The sequence below is a fragment of the Chrysochloris asiatica genome, unplaced genomic scaffold (assembly GCF_000296735.1).
Source record: "Chrysochloris asiatica unplaced genomic scaffold, ChrAsi1.0 scaffold00051, whole genome shotgun sequence".
In the NCBI taxonomy this organism is placed as follows: domain Eukaryota; kingdom Metazoa; phylum Chordata; class Mammalia; order Afrosoricida; family Chrysochloridae; genus Chrysochloris; species Chrysochloris asiatica.
In genome coordinates, this window is record NW_006408569.1 from 15,572,097 (window position 1) to 15,591,299 (window position 19,203).

The following is a 19,203-nucleotide window of genomic DNA, read 5'->3' on the forward strand; positions in this document are numbered from 1 at the left end:
AAGAATGGAGGTAGTTTAAAAATAATAAATTATAGAACTTGTTGTAATCATTGTCCAGTAAACCATTTTATGTTCATAAAATTAGAACCAAGGAGAGAAATGCCATTATTCAGACCTGGAAGAATGTCCTTGTCTTTACTGTACTAGAATTGGATTTATGGTAGAAAATAAAGCTGAAGTGAAAATTCAGTTAAGACAAACTCATTTTTAATTGGAATTTCTTATGTTCTTGCCATTTGTGGGTTATATATTTATTTTTAGTGAGTTTTTTTTAAAGTGCCATATATTTTATATTTGAATATTTGAAGTCATCATTTTTGTTAAAATGACATTTCAGGTCTTATTATAAACTAAAAGTTTGTTGATAAACAATGAGATTTCAAAAAGTAGAAAGTTGAATTAAAAAATATTAGAATTTGATTTTTGTTTTTATTTGGGAAAATTAAAAATTATTCAAGATTGTGGATGCACAATTAGAATGCTGAGGAATTAATGGCTTTAATGTTTTTTAATACAGTATTTAGTTTCAGACACAGTTCTAAAGGAACGCCTGGATCCAGAAACATTGGAATCATTGGGGCTTATCAAACAGTCACAGCAATTCAATCAAAAATCCGTTAAAATCAAGACAAAACTCTTGTAAGTACATGCACCTATGTTGCAGATCTAGTAGCTGAGTATATTTTCTTAGTTCTCAGTTTGAATACTGCGATTTCTAAAGGCAAGTTTAAAGAGACTTTGTTTTAATGCTGTTAGCATGTGTCTTGTGGTTTTGTTTTCCTTTCTTTCTTTTTAAAAGTAATCTAAATTTTTTGATTCACTAGTATTCTTTACCTTTGTGAAACTGTTAATTTTATTCCTATTAGTTAAAATAATATTCAGTGGTTTCATAGTTCAATTTAATAATTTATAATAAAATAATTTATAGCTAAGTCAGTGATGGAAATAGCAGTAATTTCTTATTGTCCTACTGGTTTTCCCATGTAATTAATATAGGGATGTCTCATAAGAACCACTGTATCTAAAAGATACCCAAAAGAGGTAAACTTTTAACACTTACAGTGGTTGTTGTAAATGAGATAAGAAAATGCAATGAGTAGAATAATTATTCTTATTTAAGCTTATTAATTGAAATTTATTTTATCCCCTTAATGTTTCTCTAATTTCAGTTATAAGCAGCAAAAATTCAATTTGTTAAGAGAAGAGAATGAAGGTTATGCCAAGCTGATTGCTGAATTGGGGCAAGATTTATCTGGAAATATTACTAGTGATTTAATTTTAGAAAATATCAAATCTTTAATAGGTAAGGCATGTCTAAGTATGTGCTATTATTAAGGTAATTTTTAAAACTATTGGCGAATATCCATAAAAACAAAATGAGTGTATTGAACTTAGTCTCTTTTTTCCCAAATAAGTAAGGAGAGCTGTTTCTAGCTTGTACTTTTAAGATTTTATCAGCAATAATAGGATGACATCATAAATCTTTTTGTCTTTCTTAGCTATATGTATTAGTTCTTCCTGTCTATAATATTTCCATCTTTAGTTTTTTTTAGTATTTCTCAGTGACTTCATAGAGGGAAGAAAATAAATGAGTGAATGTAAACATTTAAATAAAATTTTAATTGAAATCTTGAAATTTGGAGATATTATGGAACTTGATTTAAAAATACCTTTAAAAAAGGACTTTGATAAACATTTTATCTTTTTAGCACTGTAATGTAAGTGCAGCAGATGTTGTAAAAAAAAAAAAGTATATCACTGATGTTGTTGTTAAGTGCCATTGAGTCGGTTCTGACCCATAGTGACCCTGTATAGGGTTTCCAAGGAGCAGCTGGTGAGCTTGAACCATTGACCTTGCAGTTCAGACGGCTTTGCAGTTTGGCGCATTAACCCACAGGACTCCTATATCACTGATAGGAAAGTGTTAATTTGAATCATCTTTTAAGTAGAATTTCTTTAGCATTATTGTTTTTGATTGTATTTGCATTGGGCATCTGTAGAAAGTAGGAATGACTGTAGAAAAATCAGCAATCCTGATTTTTTAAGGATGGAAAAAGTTTTGTTATTATTTGTTAGGTGTCATTGCTGTCCTAAAGGGGCCCTGATGCCATGTGGGTTAAGCATTGGGCTGCTAACTGAAAGGTCGATGGTTTGAACCTACTAGCTTGAACTCAAGAGAATGAGGCAAGCTGAAACCCTGTAGAGCAATTCTACTCTGTCCAAGAGGATCTCTCTGCATTGGAATCTACTTGATAGTAGTGGGTTTTTATTTCTATGTTAGGGAAGAGTTTGCTTCTCCTGTGTGTCTTAGATTTTGAAACCTGTCATAGAAGTCATATTCCCTGTCTCACTGGTTATATTTTGGGGGCGATTCCTATGTTCACTTTCTCAGTTCTTTCTGTTTTTGGAGTATATGTCTAAATAAGAGAGTCTTGATGTGGCATTGTAGGATAATCACTGAACTTCTGACAGCAAGGTTGGTGGTTCAAACCCACTAGCTGCTCCTTGGAAACTGCTGTGAGGCGGAACCGACTTGTTGGAACTTAGCAACAGCACAAAATAAGAGAGAGGCGGTGAACCAATCCTTATTCTCTTCCTCCAAATCTCTGTCTGCCGTTGTTACGTGCTGTCGAGTTGGTTCCAACTCTTATCGACCCTGTATAGTTTCCAAAGAGCGACTGGTGAGTTTGAACCACTGACCTTGTGGTTCAAACCGACTTTGCAGTCCAGTGCATTAACTCACAGCGCCATACCAGGATCCCAAAGCTCTGTGTAGGGACCCAAATTATATTTACTATGTTATTGTTGTTGTTAAGTCACGTCGAGTTGGTTTTGAGTCATAATGACTCTGTGTGGGGTTTCCAAGGTGCAGCTGGTGCTTTGAACCACCGACCTTGTAGTCTAGTGGCTGTATCCCACAGTGCTGCACGAGAACTCCAAATTTATTATGGTTATCCTGTTTTTAGCATAGGATTTTGTTGACCAATAAGTATGGAAGGTAAGGAGCTTTTAGTTTAAACTTCTTTTTGCTGTTGTGAAGTGCTGATGAGTCAGTTCCAACCCATAGCGACCCCGTATAGGGTTTCCAAGGAGCAGCTGATGAGCTTGAACCACCGACCTTGCAGTTCAAACAACTTTGCAGTCTGACACATTAACCCACGGCGCCACACCAGGCCTTACCCTATGTTCTTGTTGTTAAGTGCCAGTTCTGACTCATAGTGACTCTGTATAGGATTTCCGAGGAGTGGCTGGTGGCTTTGAACTGTGGACCTTGCAGCCAGGAGTCCAGTGCTTATGCTAAGCAGTAAGTTCAATTCTAATAGCTGATCTCCTCTGGTTGCTACTTCTTTCTATTGTCAGTTGAACACCAAGAGAAGTACTGCTACTAAGGCTGCAGGGTCTTTGCTTACTTACATGGCAGTGACCCATTTTAGAATCCTCCTTTTGGGGTTCCTTTCCATTCTTTCCAGGGTAAGCATTACATTTTTTCCTACAGCTTTGGGTGTAGCTTCAGAAACATGCCAATAACTGCTTTATTTTAGACTTGCTTTTTCCTTGTCTCCCCCATGTACTTAGTTAAGATGATATTCCCTATATGTTGGTCTAGGTTAGACATTGTATGGCTTCCTCTTTAAGATGAGCCACCTATTGCTGTAAGAGTGAATACTTTTACATCTCATTCTTATGATAGAGGAGTTTGTTAGATGAGGAGACCCTCATTAGTCTTATACCAAATGTTCTCTTTGTAGTGGGTAGTCATTTAATTGCCTTAGTTTCCCTAGGCTTCCATCTAGGTTGTATATATGGAACGCTGTATCATACCTATTCTCCTATGGTTAAATTTATTGAGAAACATAGGGAAAACAAAACAGGGATACAGCATAAAAACACAAAAAAACCCCAAAAAATACAGTCTAGCAGTTTATATAGCAGAGAATTTTTATTTTGATTTAGTTGCAGAATATTTAGGTCGTCACAGTTTAACAGAAACTGGTTCTTTTCCTGACCCTGCTTCTGATACACAAATGACTTAAGGGATTTATTCACATCTGGGCTAGCATTGGACTTCTGGCAGGAGGTAGCAAACTTTTTTTAAAGGGCCAGATAATATTTTAGGATTTGTAGGCCATAGTCCATATGGTCTTTGTCCCAACTACTCAGCTCTGCCACTGTAGTATAAAAGCAGCCATGGTCAATTCATAAACAGATAACTGTATTTCAGTAAAACTTCATTATAATACTGAAATTTGAATTTCATATAATTTTCATGTTTTATAATAAAATATTCTTTTGATATTTTCTCAAGTTTGTTGTTAAGCACCGTTGAATCGGTTCCAACCCATAGCAACCCTGTATAGGGTTTCCGAGGAGCAGCTAATGAGCTTGAACCGCCGACCTTGCGGATCAAACCAACTTTGTAGTCCAGTGCATTAACCCACAAAAAATGTAGAAACCATTCTTAGCTAATAGGACATAGAGAATAGTTATCATGGTGACATTCTTATGTACAGACATGGGGAGGAAATTTGGTGGAGTTGGGGTAATTAATGAAAAGATCCTCTGGAGTCCGTTTAAGACAACATGGATTACCTGAGGATGATTTTTATATATCTTTTAAATTCATGAAAAAGATTTCAAATCTAAAAAGGAACATAGACCATTGCAGTGTTCAAATTGGGTAAGATCCTAATGAGGGGATCATAGAAGTGCTTTTCTGCAAATCTAATTAGAAGTTTATGATTAGCTTAACATCTTGTTGGTAACATAGTCCCTCTACATAGAAGATTCTGTACTTCCTTAATACTTGAGCAGCATGATGAAAGAAATGAAAGTGTTCTAAAAGATTTATAATAATAATGATAATTTTAAAAAGCTTACTCTTATTTTCTAGTGGATTCCATTTTCAACTCTTCTGCTTTTTCTCTTGCCTTTTTTTTTTTTTGCCATTACTTGAAATTGCCTATATTGCTGCTTTTTGATGGTTTAGTTTGAAATCGTATCTATAGACTTCCTATTAAGGAGCTCTTGTAGTGGTTATAAGTTGGGCTGCTAATCTCACGGTCAGCAGTTTGAAACTACCAGTGTTGCTGTGGGAGAAAGATGAGGCTTTCTGCTCTTGTAAAGATTTGCAGCCTGTATACCATGTCCCCCTAATACTTCCTTTTTTCCCATCTTTTCAATATACTAATAGTAGCATAGTGGTTACGAATCGGGCTGTGAACCGTAAGGTCAGCAGTTCGAAACTACTAGCTGTTCTGCGGGAGAAAGATGAGGCTTTCTGTTCCCATAAAGATTTACAGCCTCGGAAACCCTGTACAGGGTCGCTATGAGTCGGAACCGACTCCACGGCACATAACAACAACAACATATTTTTTTTTGTTAAATCAGTGTTTGATGTTTGTATTTTTACAACTATATAATATACAAGGTATTGCAGGTTATGCATTAGGCTGTTAACCAAAAGATCAGCAGTTTGAGTCCACCAGCTGCTCTGTGTGAAAAAAATGAGGCTTTTTGCTCCCGTCAAGATTTGCAGCCTCAGAAACCCTATGCATGGTCCCTATGAGTCGGAACTGATCCGACAGCGTACAGTAGCATGTAATATGCAGATGAACTGCATAGTTTTCTATATTTCCTTTTTTGCATTACTCTTTGTTTCGCCTAAGAATAATACCTTGATTAATAATTGTTGTTAAGTGCCGTTGAGTCGGTTCCGACCCATAGCGACCCCGTACAGGGTTTCCGAGGGTGTAAATCTTTACGGGAGTAGAAAGCCTCATCTTTCTCCTGTGGAGCGGCTGGAAGTTTCGAACCACTGACCTTAAGGTTTGCAGCCCGGTTCGTAACCACTAAGCTACCAGAGCTCCCTCTTTTTTAATAATTTGCAATTAATAATAATTATTTGTTTCCCTTAAATTTCCTGTATTTATTTTATGTGAAATCTATTTCCTGACTCTGATCAAGTATATCACGTATCAGTTCTATTCTTCCCCCCTTGGCAGTATTCCTTTTGGAACCCTGCATCCTCTTCCTGTAACCTGTATTTGCTCAACTTCTGGAGTTCTAGGACTTTGCTTCACCATCATCTTGGGAGATCATGTACTTTTTTCATGTGTTATTTTAACTTTATTTTATTGAGTTAAGCTTATAGTTTTTGCTCAGCAATCAAAGGAGTTCATCTCTTATTTGTTAATCATATTTTCCTATTTGTTTACTTTATTGGTTCGAAGGAGCATATTTTCCTGTAGCTTTCAGAGAATGTGGGCATGGCATCTTTGAAAATATTTTTATTTTAACCTTTTACATGAACAGTACTTTGGTGAGTATAATTTTCTTTCAGAATCTTTGACGACATTTCCCAGTTCTCTGGTTGCCAATGTTGTTGAGTAGCCTGGAGTCATTCTAGTTCTTGGTCTTTCATAGGTTGCTTTTTTGTCCCTTACCAAGAGGGTTTTATTAGGATCTTTTCTTTGGCCTTGATTTTCTTAAATGATGTGCTTTGGTGAGGAACTTTCGAGACATCATGCTGGGCATTCAGTGAGCTCTTTCAATTTGATAACAAATCCTTTTCAGTTCTGAGACATTTTCTTGGGTTGGAGGAGAAACACTGCCTAGATACACAGGCAGGAGTAGAGGATCTGGGATGGCTAACTCTACAGTGCTGAATTTTTTTTTGTCTCAGGATCCTATATTTATACTCTTTATTGAGCACCCTAAGGAGCTTTCAATTTTGTATGTTATGCCTTTCTTCCTCTTATCTAAGAAGAATTTTTCATCCACATAAAAATGGAAGTGAAGACTTAAAAAATCTAATTTCAATGTTAGAAATTTTTGAAGTCCTTCTCAATCCAATCGTTGTCTCATTTGGTTAGAACAACTCATTGACACAGCATCCTATTTTTCATGGCATCAAATTAGTTTCCCCTTGTTTACTCCCATTATTTTCCCTTTAGGAGCAATGTAAATTTGTTTGATACCTCATATAAAACAATTCCACATCTGATCTTTTTCACCCTACATTGACAGACTTGATACGTATTTTGGGAGCTATACATTTTAACTATACTTATTTTCTAGTAAAATCTTGGTTTTAGCAGGAGAAATCATTATTTATTATCCTGTAGTTAAAAGGCTCCTTAAAAGATTCTGGCAAATCTATATGTTTATACCCTGATAGCCTGGGACTCTACTGCATCAGTAGACAAGGAATTAGAATGTGCGTGTTGATTGTGATGTCAAGTCTGATACAAACTTTGAACATCTTATTAAATAGGAATGGATAGTGATCAGTAGACTCTTGACTGGCCAAGTCATAGATAGTTTGACCCCCACAAGTGGTTCCTGAATCAAGATGGCAGAAAGCACCTTTTAGAAATTAGAGGATAAAACATCAGAAATGAACTCCTTTGATTGCTGAGCAAAAACTATAAGCTTAACTCAATAAAATAAAGTTAAAATAATAAAAAGAGAAACCCCTCTATTTCCTTCTCTCAAGGAAGAAAGACTGTCCTGCACATACTTATCAGCTGTGTGTGCCCATGTAGGGGCAAGCTGCTTAGTGTCTCCTCCTTCTGTAACGATTCATAGTATCTGAAACCCTATGTAGATTCGCCATGACTTGACTCAGTGTCCGTGGCTTTGGTTGATTGGTTGTTGTTGTTTTTTTAATGTTGTGTATGGTCTTTTGGGAGTCCTGGTATGCCATTGTGGGTTAATTCTCTGGTCTGCAAAGTCAGTATGAACTGTAAGATTGGCAGTTCAAGCTTACCAGTCGCTCCTCAGAAACCCTATACAGTATCACTTTGGGTCGGACCCAACTCAACAGCACTTATCAACAACAATAATGGTTTTTTTGTGTCAGGCATCTACTCTTTTAGATGTCCTTCAAAAAAGAGATTGTTGGGTATTTTTTCCCTCTCTTTTGAATCAGTGATCAGCAAACTTTCTGTAAAGGCAAGATGGTAAATATTTTCTGGCTTTGTGAGCCATGTGTTTTTTGTTGTAACTTACTCACTGATGTTACATTGTGAAAGCAAATCAGTGTGGCTGTGTTACTGTAAAACTGGATTTGACAAACCACAGATTGAAGTTTGCTGATCCCAGCTCTAAATCAAAGTTTTGGCTAAAAACTAGTCATGGAGCTAGCTTACTTGAAGTGTTTTTTTTATTCTTTGCATATTGTTGTTGTTAGGTGCCATCAAATCAGTACCGACTCATAGCGAATAGAATTCCTTTTTATTATTTTGCATTTATTTTTTTAAAAAAAACACTTCACTGGAATATAATTGACATTCCATAGAATTCACCCATTTTAGTGTGTGACTTCAGTAAGTCAAGTGTACTTTTCTTTTTGACTTTCCCTTGTATGATTAAATTTTTTTAGAAAATGTATAGAGTTGTGCAATGATAACCACAGTTTAGTTTGACAACATTTCCCTCCCAAAAGATCCCTTATGCACATTTGTACGTAATCACTCCATGTTTCCATTCCTATCTCTAGACAAACACTAATCTACTTTCTATCTCTATAAGTTTACTATTCTACACATGTCATATAAGGAGCTCTGGTAGTGTAGAGGTTACAAATCGGGGTGCTAATCTCACGGTCAGCAGTTCAAAACTACCAGCTGTTACACGGGAGAAAAATGAGTCTTTCTGCTCCCATAAAGATTTACAGCCTCGGAAACCCTATACAGGATCGCTATGAGTCGGAACCGACTCCACGGCACATAACAAATAACAACACATGTCATATAGATGAAACTCTATATACCAGGAGCCTTGGTGGCTCTGGGGGCTAAGCATTAGACTGGTAACCACAAGGCTGGTGGTTCAAACCCACCTCTGCAGGAGAAAGACAAGGCTATCTGCTCTTAGAAAGATTCATAGTCTCTGAAAGCCTATATAGGATTGCTATGACTTGATTTTATGTCATTGGTTTTGGTTGGTTGGTTGGTTTTTTTTTTAAAGTATATAATCTTTAGTGTCAGGATTTTACTTAGCATAATGTTTTTGAACATTGTTGTTGCAATGTTTATCAGTATTCCATTTCTTTTATGGCTGACTAGTATTTCATTTATATATTATATGTCACATTCTGTTTAACCAGTTGTTGGACATTCGGGTTACTTTCTCTTTTTGCTATTATGCATTACATATTGCTGCTATAAATGGACAAGTGTTTGTGTGGGCATATGTTTTCATTTCTTTTGGCTTGATACCCTAAGAGTAAAATTGCTGGTTTGCATGGTAAATTTACATTTAACTTTTTAAGAAACTGCCACACTGCTTTCTAAAGTGCCTGTGTCATTTTGCATTTCTGCCAATAATGTTTGAGGATTAGACCTCCATTTCTAAACTTTTGATTGGTTCTATTGGGTTTCAGAATGAGTGAAACTCAGGGATAGGAAGGACGTTAGCAGGAGAAGCTAAGAAGCTTGCCCCTTCATAGGCACGCATGGCTGCTAAGTATGTACAGGACAGTTTTTTCTCTTGAGAGAAGAACATAGAAGTATTTTTATTTTTTTAATTTTTATTTTATTGAGAATATGTACAACCAAACATACATTGGTTTCAACGATGAAATCTTTTTGAATATTTTATTTTTAAGAATATAGATAGCAGTATGTTGAGAATATATGAAATCAAACACACACAAATTCAACAGTTTCTACATGTATAACTCAGTGACAGTGATTACATTCTTTGAGTTTTGCAACCATTGTTAACCCTCATTTTCTGAATTGTCCCTCTTTGTTAACATAATCTCACTGCCTCTTAAGGTTCTTATCTAATCTTTCAAATTGCTGTTGTCTTTTTGATCCCATAAAGATAGCTCTTAAAAGTGCATAATGCTTAAGGCAGTCATTTTTTTCTAGTTAAGTCAAACCATTGTTTGGATTTAAGAGGTCTCTGGGATATTTTTGGTTTAAAGTTTAGAGATTATTTCAGAACTAGTTTCAGGGATTTATTCAGCCCACATAGTTCTAGAAAGTATGGAGTCCAAGAGAATTTGAAATTGAATTCTACATATTCCTGGTTTTGATCAGGACTCTTCTATCAAATATTTGATCAAAATGTTCAGTAATGGTGTTGGGACACAACCCGGTTCTTCTGGTCTCATGGCAAAGGAAGCAGTTGTTTGTGGAGACAATTAGCCATACATTCTACATCCTCCTCCTATTCCTGACTCCTTCCTCTGTTGCACCAGGCTAATAGAGATCAATTGTTGTGCATTGTATGACTGCTTGCAAGATTTAAGATGTCAGGCATTCATTGCACAGTGGACTAGAAGGTAGAACAGAAGCATTAAGCATATTATTAGGCCACCTTTTCCTTTGTGATTTTTACTTTTCTAGTGATTGAAAATAGTCGGTATTATTTCTCAGTCTTTTGCGAACGGTTTTTAATGTATTTTCTGTTGATATTTACCCAGATCCTTAGTTTGCATTGAAGTGTGCAAGAGTCAAGGCCAGAATTTCATCTTCAGATTTTTGGTTTGTGCTCTTTTCTCATGATGCTTTTGATTGTACTTAAGCAGCCACTGTAGGATAAGCACTGGACTGCTAACTACAAGGTTGGCAGTTCAAACACACCAGCTGTTCCCCAGAAAATTCTGTACTGGGTCGTTATGAGTCAGAACCAACTAGATGACACTTAACAACAAGCAGCCTTAACAGCTACTGTCTTTTGTTGTTGTAAATGAATGATCACTGCCAGTTCAGCTTTTTATGGCTGTGCAACTTATTGATGGCAATTATTATAATCAGCTGTGCAACCCTTAATCAAAGTGAGGGCCATGTTTCTAACACGTTGATCCCGTACCTATTTTTGCCCTTCCAACTCCTTGTTAAGTGCCACCAAGTTGGTTCCAACTCATAGTGATCCTTTATAGGGTTTCTGAGGCGTGACCAGTGAGTTTGAACCACCAACCTTGTGGTTCAAACTGACTTGCATTATCCTACATTCCCACACCAACCCCTAGTAACCACTAATAAATTTTGGTTTCTATGTATTTGTCTTTTCTTATTGTAAGTGAGGTCACACATATTTGTCATTTTGTGATCGACATATTTTAATTCTTCATAATGTCTTCAAGCTCCATTCATGTATCAGTACTTTGTTTCTTTTACTGATTGAGTAGTATTCTGTTGTATGTATGTTTACTACATTTCGTTTACCCAGTTATGATGCATTTGCTATTGTGAATAGTCTTGCAGTGAAAATTGGTGTACAAGTATCTGAGTATCTGCTTTCAAATCTTTGGGTATATATCTATGTGTGTAAATTGCTGGGTCATATAGTAGTGTAGTGTTTACGAATCAGGCTGCAAACTGCAAGGTCAGTAGTTCGAAACTACCAGCTGTTTTGCGGGAGAAAGATGAGGCTTTCTGTTCCCGTAAAGATTTATAGCCTCGGAAAACCCTGTACAGGGTCGCTATGAGTCGGAACCGACTCAACGGCTCATAATCACCACCATGGTAATTCTGGTGTGGTGCTGTAGGATAAGCACTGGACTGCTAACTGAAGGTCAGTGGTTCAAACACATCAGTTGTTCCTTGGAAAACCTATACAGGGTCACTATGTGTTGGAACTGACTCAATGGCACACAACAGCAACAAGAGCTCTGTTGACATAGTGGGCTAAGTGTTGGGCTGCTAAGTCTACGGGTTCAAACCCCCCAGCTGCTCTGTTGGAGAAAGATGAACCTGTCTGTTCCTGTAAGGGTTTACACTATTGGAAACCATATGGAGCAGTTCTACTTTGTTTTCTGGGATCACTGTGAGTCAGAATTGACTTGATGGCAGTGGGTTTGGTTTTGGTTGGGTGGTAGTTCTATTTTTAGTTATTTTTCAGACACTTTTATTCTGAATTGAGTGAAAGTTTACAGAGTAGATCATCAGGATTACATACAACGTTTCATGACTATGATTCTAGTCTCCTCTATGTACTATCAACTAGCAGTCCTCCCTGTGTCTTCTGCTACCTTCATCTTTCCCCATCAACTTTCCTCTTGTTTTCTGTTGCCTGCCCCGTCACCCATATGAACATTATCTACCCTTGAGTGTTATGAATTGGGCTGCGAACCACAAAGTCAGCAGTTCGAAACTACCAGCTGTTCTGCGGAAGAAAGATGAGGCTTTCTGCTCCTGTAAAGATTCACAGCCTCGGAAACCCTGTACAGGGTCGCTATGAGTCGGAACCGACTCCACGGCACAAAACAACAACAACCCTTGAGCCCATGAATAATTTTCCCTCGCCTCCTCCCTTTTCTCCCCACCCAGTAACCACCATAGAATGTTCTTTTATCAAGAAAACCTTTTTCAATATGGTCTCAGAATATTTGTCCTTTTGTGATTGACTAATGTAGGGTAGGGAGTCCTGGTGTGGCGCTGTGGGCTAATGCCTCAGACTGCAAAGTTGTTTAAACTGTAAGGTCAGTAGTTCAAGCTCACCAGCTGCTCCTTGGAAACTCTATATAGGGTCGCTATGGGTCAGAATCGATTAGATGGCACTTAACAACAACAACAATGTTGGGACACAAGATTGGTTTGAACTGCAAGGTCAGCACTTCCTCAGAAACCCTATACAAGGAAGCAACTCATGGCGCTTAACAGCAGTGTTCTTTATGCATGTTGTGAGGTAAACACAACTCTTGTTTCTTGAGGATATATACCAAGTAGAGGGATTGCTAAGGAGTTCTGGTAGCGTAGTGGTTTCCAGTCGGGCTGCTAACTTCAAGGCCACCAGTTTGAAACGACCAGCTATTCTGTGGGAGGAAGAGGCTTTCTGCTCCTGTAAATATTGACAGCCTCAGAAACCCAGTGCAGGTCGCCGTGACTTGGAATGGACTCCAAGGCACACTACCACTAGACAGATTGCTGGGTCACACAATATCTCTATTTCCACGTTTCTGAGAAAGCACCATACCGTTTTCCACAGTGGTTGCACCATTTTACAGCACCACCTGTAGTTTAATTTCTGTGTACCCTCGCCAGCCTTTGTTGTTTTCTGCTTTTTTGAACTTTGCTGTTAATGCTTAATATATATTAAGATGATGTCTCATTGCTGTTTTGATTTGCATCTTTCTAAGGGAGTCTTAGTGTGGCGCTTTGAGCTAATGCATCAGACTGCAAATTCGTTTGAACTGCAAGGTTGGTGGTTCAGGCTCACCAGCTGTTATGAGTCAGAATTGATTCGAGGGCACATAACAACAACGACAAGGGCTAATATGTGGTGCTGTGGGTTAATGTGCAGAACTGCAAAGTCAGTTTGAATTGCAAGGTTGGTGGTTCAAGCTCACCAGCCTTTAATAACAACAAGGGCTAATGAGTCCTGGTGTAGCACTGTAGGATAAGCACTGGACTCCTAACTGCAAGCACCACAGTTCAAACCCACCAGTTGCTCCTCAGAAACCTAATACAGGGTCAGTCACTATGAGTTAGAACTGACTTGATGGCACTTAACATTGGCTAATGATTGTGAACATTTCTTCATATTTGATTCATACTTGAATGCTGTCTTTGGCGATGTGTCTGTTCATGTCCTCTGCCCTTTTTTTTTTTTTTTTTTAATTTAAGGTTTTTTATTGTGGTTTGGGAAAGTTGACAGGGCACATCATCAGTTTCACATTCAACAATTCATATAACTTGTTTCATTACAATGATTATAATCCCCTCCATATACCATCAGTTAAAAGTATTTCTCTTTATCCACTTTAGCTTTCTTAAAAACACACAAACAGGAAAACCCACTCAGGCATATATAATAAATTACATCTCCAAAGGGCACATTCTGCAAGTCTGCTCCTGGCCACCAGTTCTTAGTCCTTCTCTTCTTAGTTGATGAATCTAGAGTCCTCAGCCGCTCCCCCTCTCCATGCCCCCATCTCTGCCTCCATCTCTGGCGCTGCTGCTTCTCTGGATAAGGTCCCACATTCTGTTTGTGTGTTCCTCTCTTGATGGTCCTAGGGTCCTCTGTTTCTGGACTGTAAGGATTAATCACTCCCCTTTTTTTTTGTTACAAAAATTCTACCTTTACAGTTGTGACAGTCGCGATTAGTCATGATAACAGTTATTCACTACTGAATCTTACGAATCTTATTCCCATCTCCTTTCACCAGACCCATCTAGACAAGATGATAACTATTCAGTGGGGACTCTTTCTTTCCCCCCACACTCTTAACTAAGCTCCCTCTTGAAACCTTGTAAGCCAATCACTTCATGCCTTTATTGCCCCCTCATTTTAGATAGCCAATGTCTAAGTTGCCCATCCCTATCTACCCTGTGCACAGAGTGGATAGCATTGATACTTGATATGAAGACTCTTTCCCTCTCTGTTGGTATTTAGAGTAACTACTGCTCTGAGTATAGGTCAGGTTCATCATGAAGATGTATCTTCTGTCACTGTAGCTGTTCCAGTGTGCTTGTCCTTTCTAGTGGGAATGTCTCATCTCACAAGGTTGTGGATGGGACTCAGGATTCCACCTAAGGTCCTATATTCTGTAAAGGCTTTGTTTGCATGATGCCTATTTCACTGGGCAAGTTGTAGAACCCCTTTGAGGTATTCCAATCAGTTATAGGCTGAAGACGGGCTTACAAGTTTTCTCTAATCATGCTTCCCAACATTCCTTTCTATACCTGTGCCCATTTTTAAATTGAAGTATATGTCTTCTTGTTGAGGTGTTAAAGAGTTCTATAAATTTTAGAAAATAGTCCTTTGTTTGATAAGTCATTGCTCAGATATTTTTTCCAGTCTGGGTTTTTTTTATTTCTCTTTTGATGCAAATAACTGCCTAATATTTAGGAGTTCCCAGATCTGTTTTGTCTTCTGTTTGTGTGTTTTAAGTTATGCTTGATAGTGTATTTATGCCATGTATTAGGGCCCCTAAGTTTGTTCCTACCTTTTCATTGATGATTTTTATAATACTGGGTTTTACATTTACATAGGAGTCCTGATGTGGTATTGTTGGATAAGCACTTAGTCTCCAGGTCGGTTTGAACTGCAGGGTCAGTGGTTCAAACTCATGAGCCACTCCTTGGAAACAGGGTCACTATGAGCTAGAACCGACTTGATGGCACTTAACATCAATAACAAGGTTTTACATTTAGGTTTTTCGTCCACATTGAGTTCATTTTTTGTGTATGGTGTGAGATATGGATCTTATTTTATTCTTTTGCAAATGGATTTCCAGTTTTGCCAGCACCATTTGCTGAAGACACTGTCTCTCCTCCATTTAATGTATTGTGTCCCTTTGTTGAAGATGTTGTTGTTGTTAAGTACCGTGGAGTCGGTTCCGACTCATAGTGACCCTGTACAGGGTTTCTGAGGCTGTACATCTTTACGAGAGCAGGACGCCTCATCTTTCTCCCGCTGAACTACTGGTAGTTTCGAACTGCCGACCCTGAGGTTAGCAGCCCGATTCGTAGCCACTACGCTACCAGAGCTCCTTTGTTGAAGATAGGTGGTTGGATTTACTTCTCAATTCTATTCCATTGATCTGTGTGCCTTTCATTGTACTGCTACCAGGTTTTTTTGAGTGCTGTTGCTGTGTAGTAGGTTTTGTTATCAGGAAGTGAGAGGTCTCCTACATTGTTCTTTTTCAGCAATGCTTTGCATGTCTGAGGTCTCTTTCCTTTCCATATAAGTGAATAGTTTTACCGGTTCTTTAAAGAATGATGTTGTAATCTGGATTGGGATTGTATTATACCTGCTCTGGCTAGTGTGACATTTTCACCATGTTGTCTTCCTATCTATCATCATGGTATGGTGGTGGTGGTTATGTGCTGTGGGATTGGTTCTGACTCATAGTCACCCTCTATAGGGTTTCTGAGGCTGTAAATTTTTATGGGAGCAGAAAGTCTCATCTTTCTTCAGCAACGCCGCCGGTAGTCTCAAACTGCTGACCTTGAGGTTAGTAGCCCACCTCATAACCACTATGCTTTTAGAGCTACTATGAGGATAGTATATTCTTCCATTTTTATAGGTTTCTTTTGGCTTCTTGTAGTAGTGTTTTGTAGTTTTTGATAGTTCTTTTGTTTCTCTGGTTAGATTTAGTGTGGCACTGTAGGATTAGCACTGAACTGTCAACCACAGAGTTGGCACTTTAAACCCACCAGCTGCTCCTTGGAAATCCTATATAGCGCTGCTATAAGTCTGAAGTAACTTGATGGCACTTAACAACAACAACGTCATTTTGTGGGTGACTAAAAATGGTACTGTATTCCTGATTTCTTTTTCAGAGTTCTGTATTAGTGTACAGCAGGGTGGTGGTGGTGGTGTGCCATGAAGTCAGTTCCAACCCATAGCGACCCTGCATAGAGTTTCCGAGTCTGTGAATGTTTATGGGAGCAGAAAGCCTCATCTTTCTCCCACAGAACGACTGGTAGTTTCGAACTGCTGACTCTGAGGCTAGCAGCCTGACTCGTAACCACTATGCTACCAAAAAAGTGGTGGGGAATCTTTTTTCTGCCAAAATTTGTAACTTGTGCGAGCCATACAAAATTACCGACTTAAAAAATTAGCCTGCTAACAGATTGGAATACCTAAAAGGGGTTCTAGTGTTTCCCCAGTGAAATAGTCTTCTTGTGTAGCCTTTGTAGTGTATAGGACCTTAGGTGGAATCTTGAGCCCCATCCAGAACTTTCTGAGGTGGGACAGTCTCACTTGAAAGGACAAGCAGACCAGCTTGGATTGGCTAGAAAGACCAGCAGGAGAAATCGAAAACGAAAACAGCAGTCTGATTGGCTACTACAAGAAAAAGCAAGTTGTTCATCATGGAGCCATCAAGGCAAGTAATCAAGTCCCTTCAGGACAAACCCCACTCCAAGACTGAAACTTAAAGGGAACACATGAGCAGGCATATAAACTTGCTGGCAACCACTTTGGTCTACAGGTTGGTGGAAGTGGGGGCAAGGCAGCAATGAAGATATGGGCTTCCTGGCAAACAGATGGCTTATTCTTATAGTAGCCAGTCATACTGCCATTTATGTTTTGGGTTTTTCCTGATGATTTTTCTTTAAAGATATATCTTCTGTTGCTCTAGCTGTTCCAGGATGGTCTGCTTGTCTTTTCTGGTGGGAATGTCCCACCTCAGAAGGTTCTGGATGGGACTCAGGATTCCACCTAAGGTCCTATACATGACAAAGTCTCTGCAAGATGCCTATTTCACTGGGCAAATTGTAGGACCCCTTTTAGGTATTCCAATCAGTTATAGGGTGAAGATGGGCTTACAAGCTTTCTGTAATCATGTTTCCTGACATTCCTTTTTATCCCACTCAAGTGTCTGTTTTAATATGCAAGGGAAACCAATATTCCCAAGATAGTCAAGCATCTTAGTATTATTTCTCCTCTTTAGACTATGCCTCGATTGATATATCACAGAGCCCTGTTGTTCCAAGGTTGACTATATATCACGATTTACCTCTGTCCCATTTAGCCCATGCAAACCTAGCTCAGTGTTCCCCTATTTACCTTGTTCTTCCACCCCATCTACTTCTTGTGTATTTCGCTCCCTAACATCTGAACTATGATGTGTCTGCCCCCTACCCTGTGCTCTACCATCATCTCCCTCTACCTCCCCTCCCCAAATCCCCCCACTCCAACCCCACCAGTAACCAACAAAGAATTTTTTTTTTCCCTTTTAGTATGGGTATCTTTTCTTAAACCTTTACAATAATGATCTTATGCAATATTTGTCCTTTTGTGACTAATTTCACTCAGCATTGTGTCTTCAAGGTTCATCCGTATTATGTGGTGGATTATATCTTCCTTTTTATTCTTCAGGGTAGCATAATATTTCATTGTGTGTATATACCAAAGTTTGTTTATCCATTGATGGGCACTTAGGCTGTCTCCATCTTTTTGCTATTGTGAATAGTACTGCTGTGAACATTGATGTGCATATATCTACTCGTGTTATGGCTCATATTTCTTGTGGATAAATACCAAGTAGAGGAATTGCTGGATCATATGGTATTTCTATTTCCAACTTTCTGAGGAAGCACCGTATTGTTTTCCAGAGTGGTTGGACCATTTTGCATTCCCAATAGCAATGTAGGAAGGTCCCAGTCTTTCCACTTCCTCACCAGCATTTATGATCCTCTGCACTTTTGAACTTCACTGTTTTTGCTGGTGTCAGATGATAATCTCATTATTGTTTGATTTGCATCTCTCTAAGTGGTTACGAATTGGGCTGCAAACCTTAAGGCCACTCCATGGGAGAAAGATAAGGCTTTCGGCTCCTGTAAAGATTTACAGCTTTGGAAACCCTGTACAGGGTCGCTATTGGTCGGAACCGACTCGACAGCACTTAACAACAACAATGGCTAATGATTGTGAACATTTCTTCATATGTTTGCTGGCTGCCCAGATCTCTTCCTTGGTGAAGTGTCTGTTCACATCCTGTGCCCATTTATTAATTGGGTTATTTGTCTTTTTCTTGTCGAGGTGTTGTAATTTTCTATAGATTTTAGAAATGAGTCCCTTGTCTGATATGTAATTGCAAAAGATTTTTTCCCATTCTGTGGGTTCCCTTTTTACTCTTTTGGTGAAATCCTTTGATGCATATAAGTTTCTAATTTTTAGAATGTCCCAATCATCTACTTTTTCTTCTTTAGTTTGTATAGTTTTCTGTGTATGCCCTATATTATTGTTGTTGTTGTTGTTGTTGTTATGTGCCGTGGAATCGGTTCCGACTCATAGCGACCCTATACAGGGTTTCCGAGACTGGAAATCTTTACGGGAGCAGAAAGTCTCATCTTTCTCCCGTGGAACAGCTGGTAGTTTAGAACTACTGACCTTGTGGCTTGCAGCCCAATTCGTAACCACTACGCTACCAGAGCTCCTTATTAGAGCCCTTAAATTTGTCAGTATTTTTTCATTGATGACCTTTGTAATTCTGGGATTCACATTTAAGTCTTTAATCCATGCTGAGTTGGTTTTTGTATAATGCATGAGGTAAAGGTCTTGTTTCAGTCTTTTGCATATCGATAACCAGTTCTGCCAGCATCTTCTGTTAAAGAGACTATGTGTTTACTCAGTGTACTTTTTGGCCTTTATTGCCCCCTCATTTTAGATAGCCAATGTCTAAGTTGCCCATCCCTATCTACCCTGTTCACAGAGCATTGATACTTGATTTGAAGACTCTTTCCCTCTCTGTTGGTATTTAGAGTAACTACTGCTCTGAGTATAGGTCAGGTTCAT

The 19,203-nt window shown here is 38.5% G+C and overlaps 1 protein-coding gene across 1 annotated transcript in view; it reads left to right on the top strand.

Moving 5' to 3' along the window:
- The window catches only part of THOC2 (THO complex 2), a 159,277-nt gene that overhangs the window by 28,072 nt on the left and 112,002 nt on the right, over window positions 1-19,203 (top strand). The window contains exons 6-7 of the mRNA XM_006862851.1: window positions 518-639; window positions 1,170-1,303. Of these exons, the coding sequence (XP_006862913.1) occupies window positions 518-639; window positions 1,170-1,303 (256 nt within the window). The remainder of the gene's footprint in view (window positions 1-517; window positions 640-1,169; window positions 1,304-19,203) is intronic.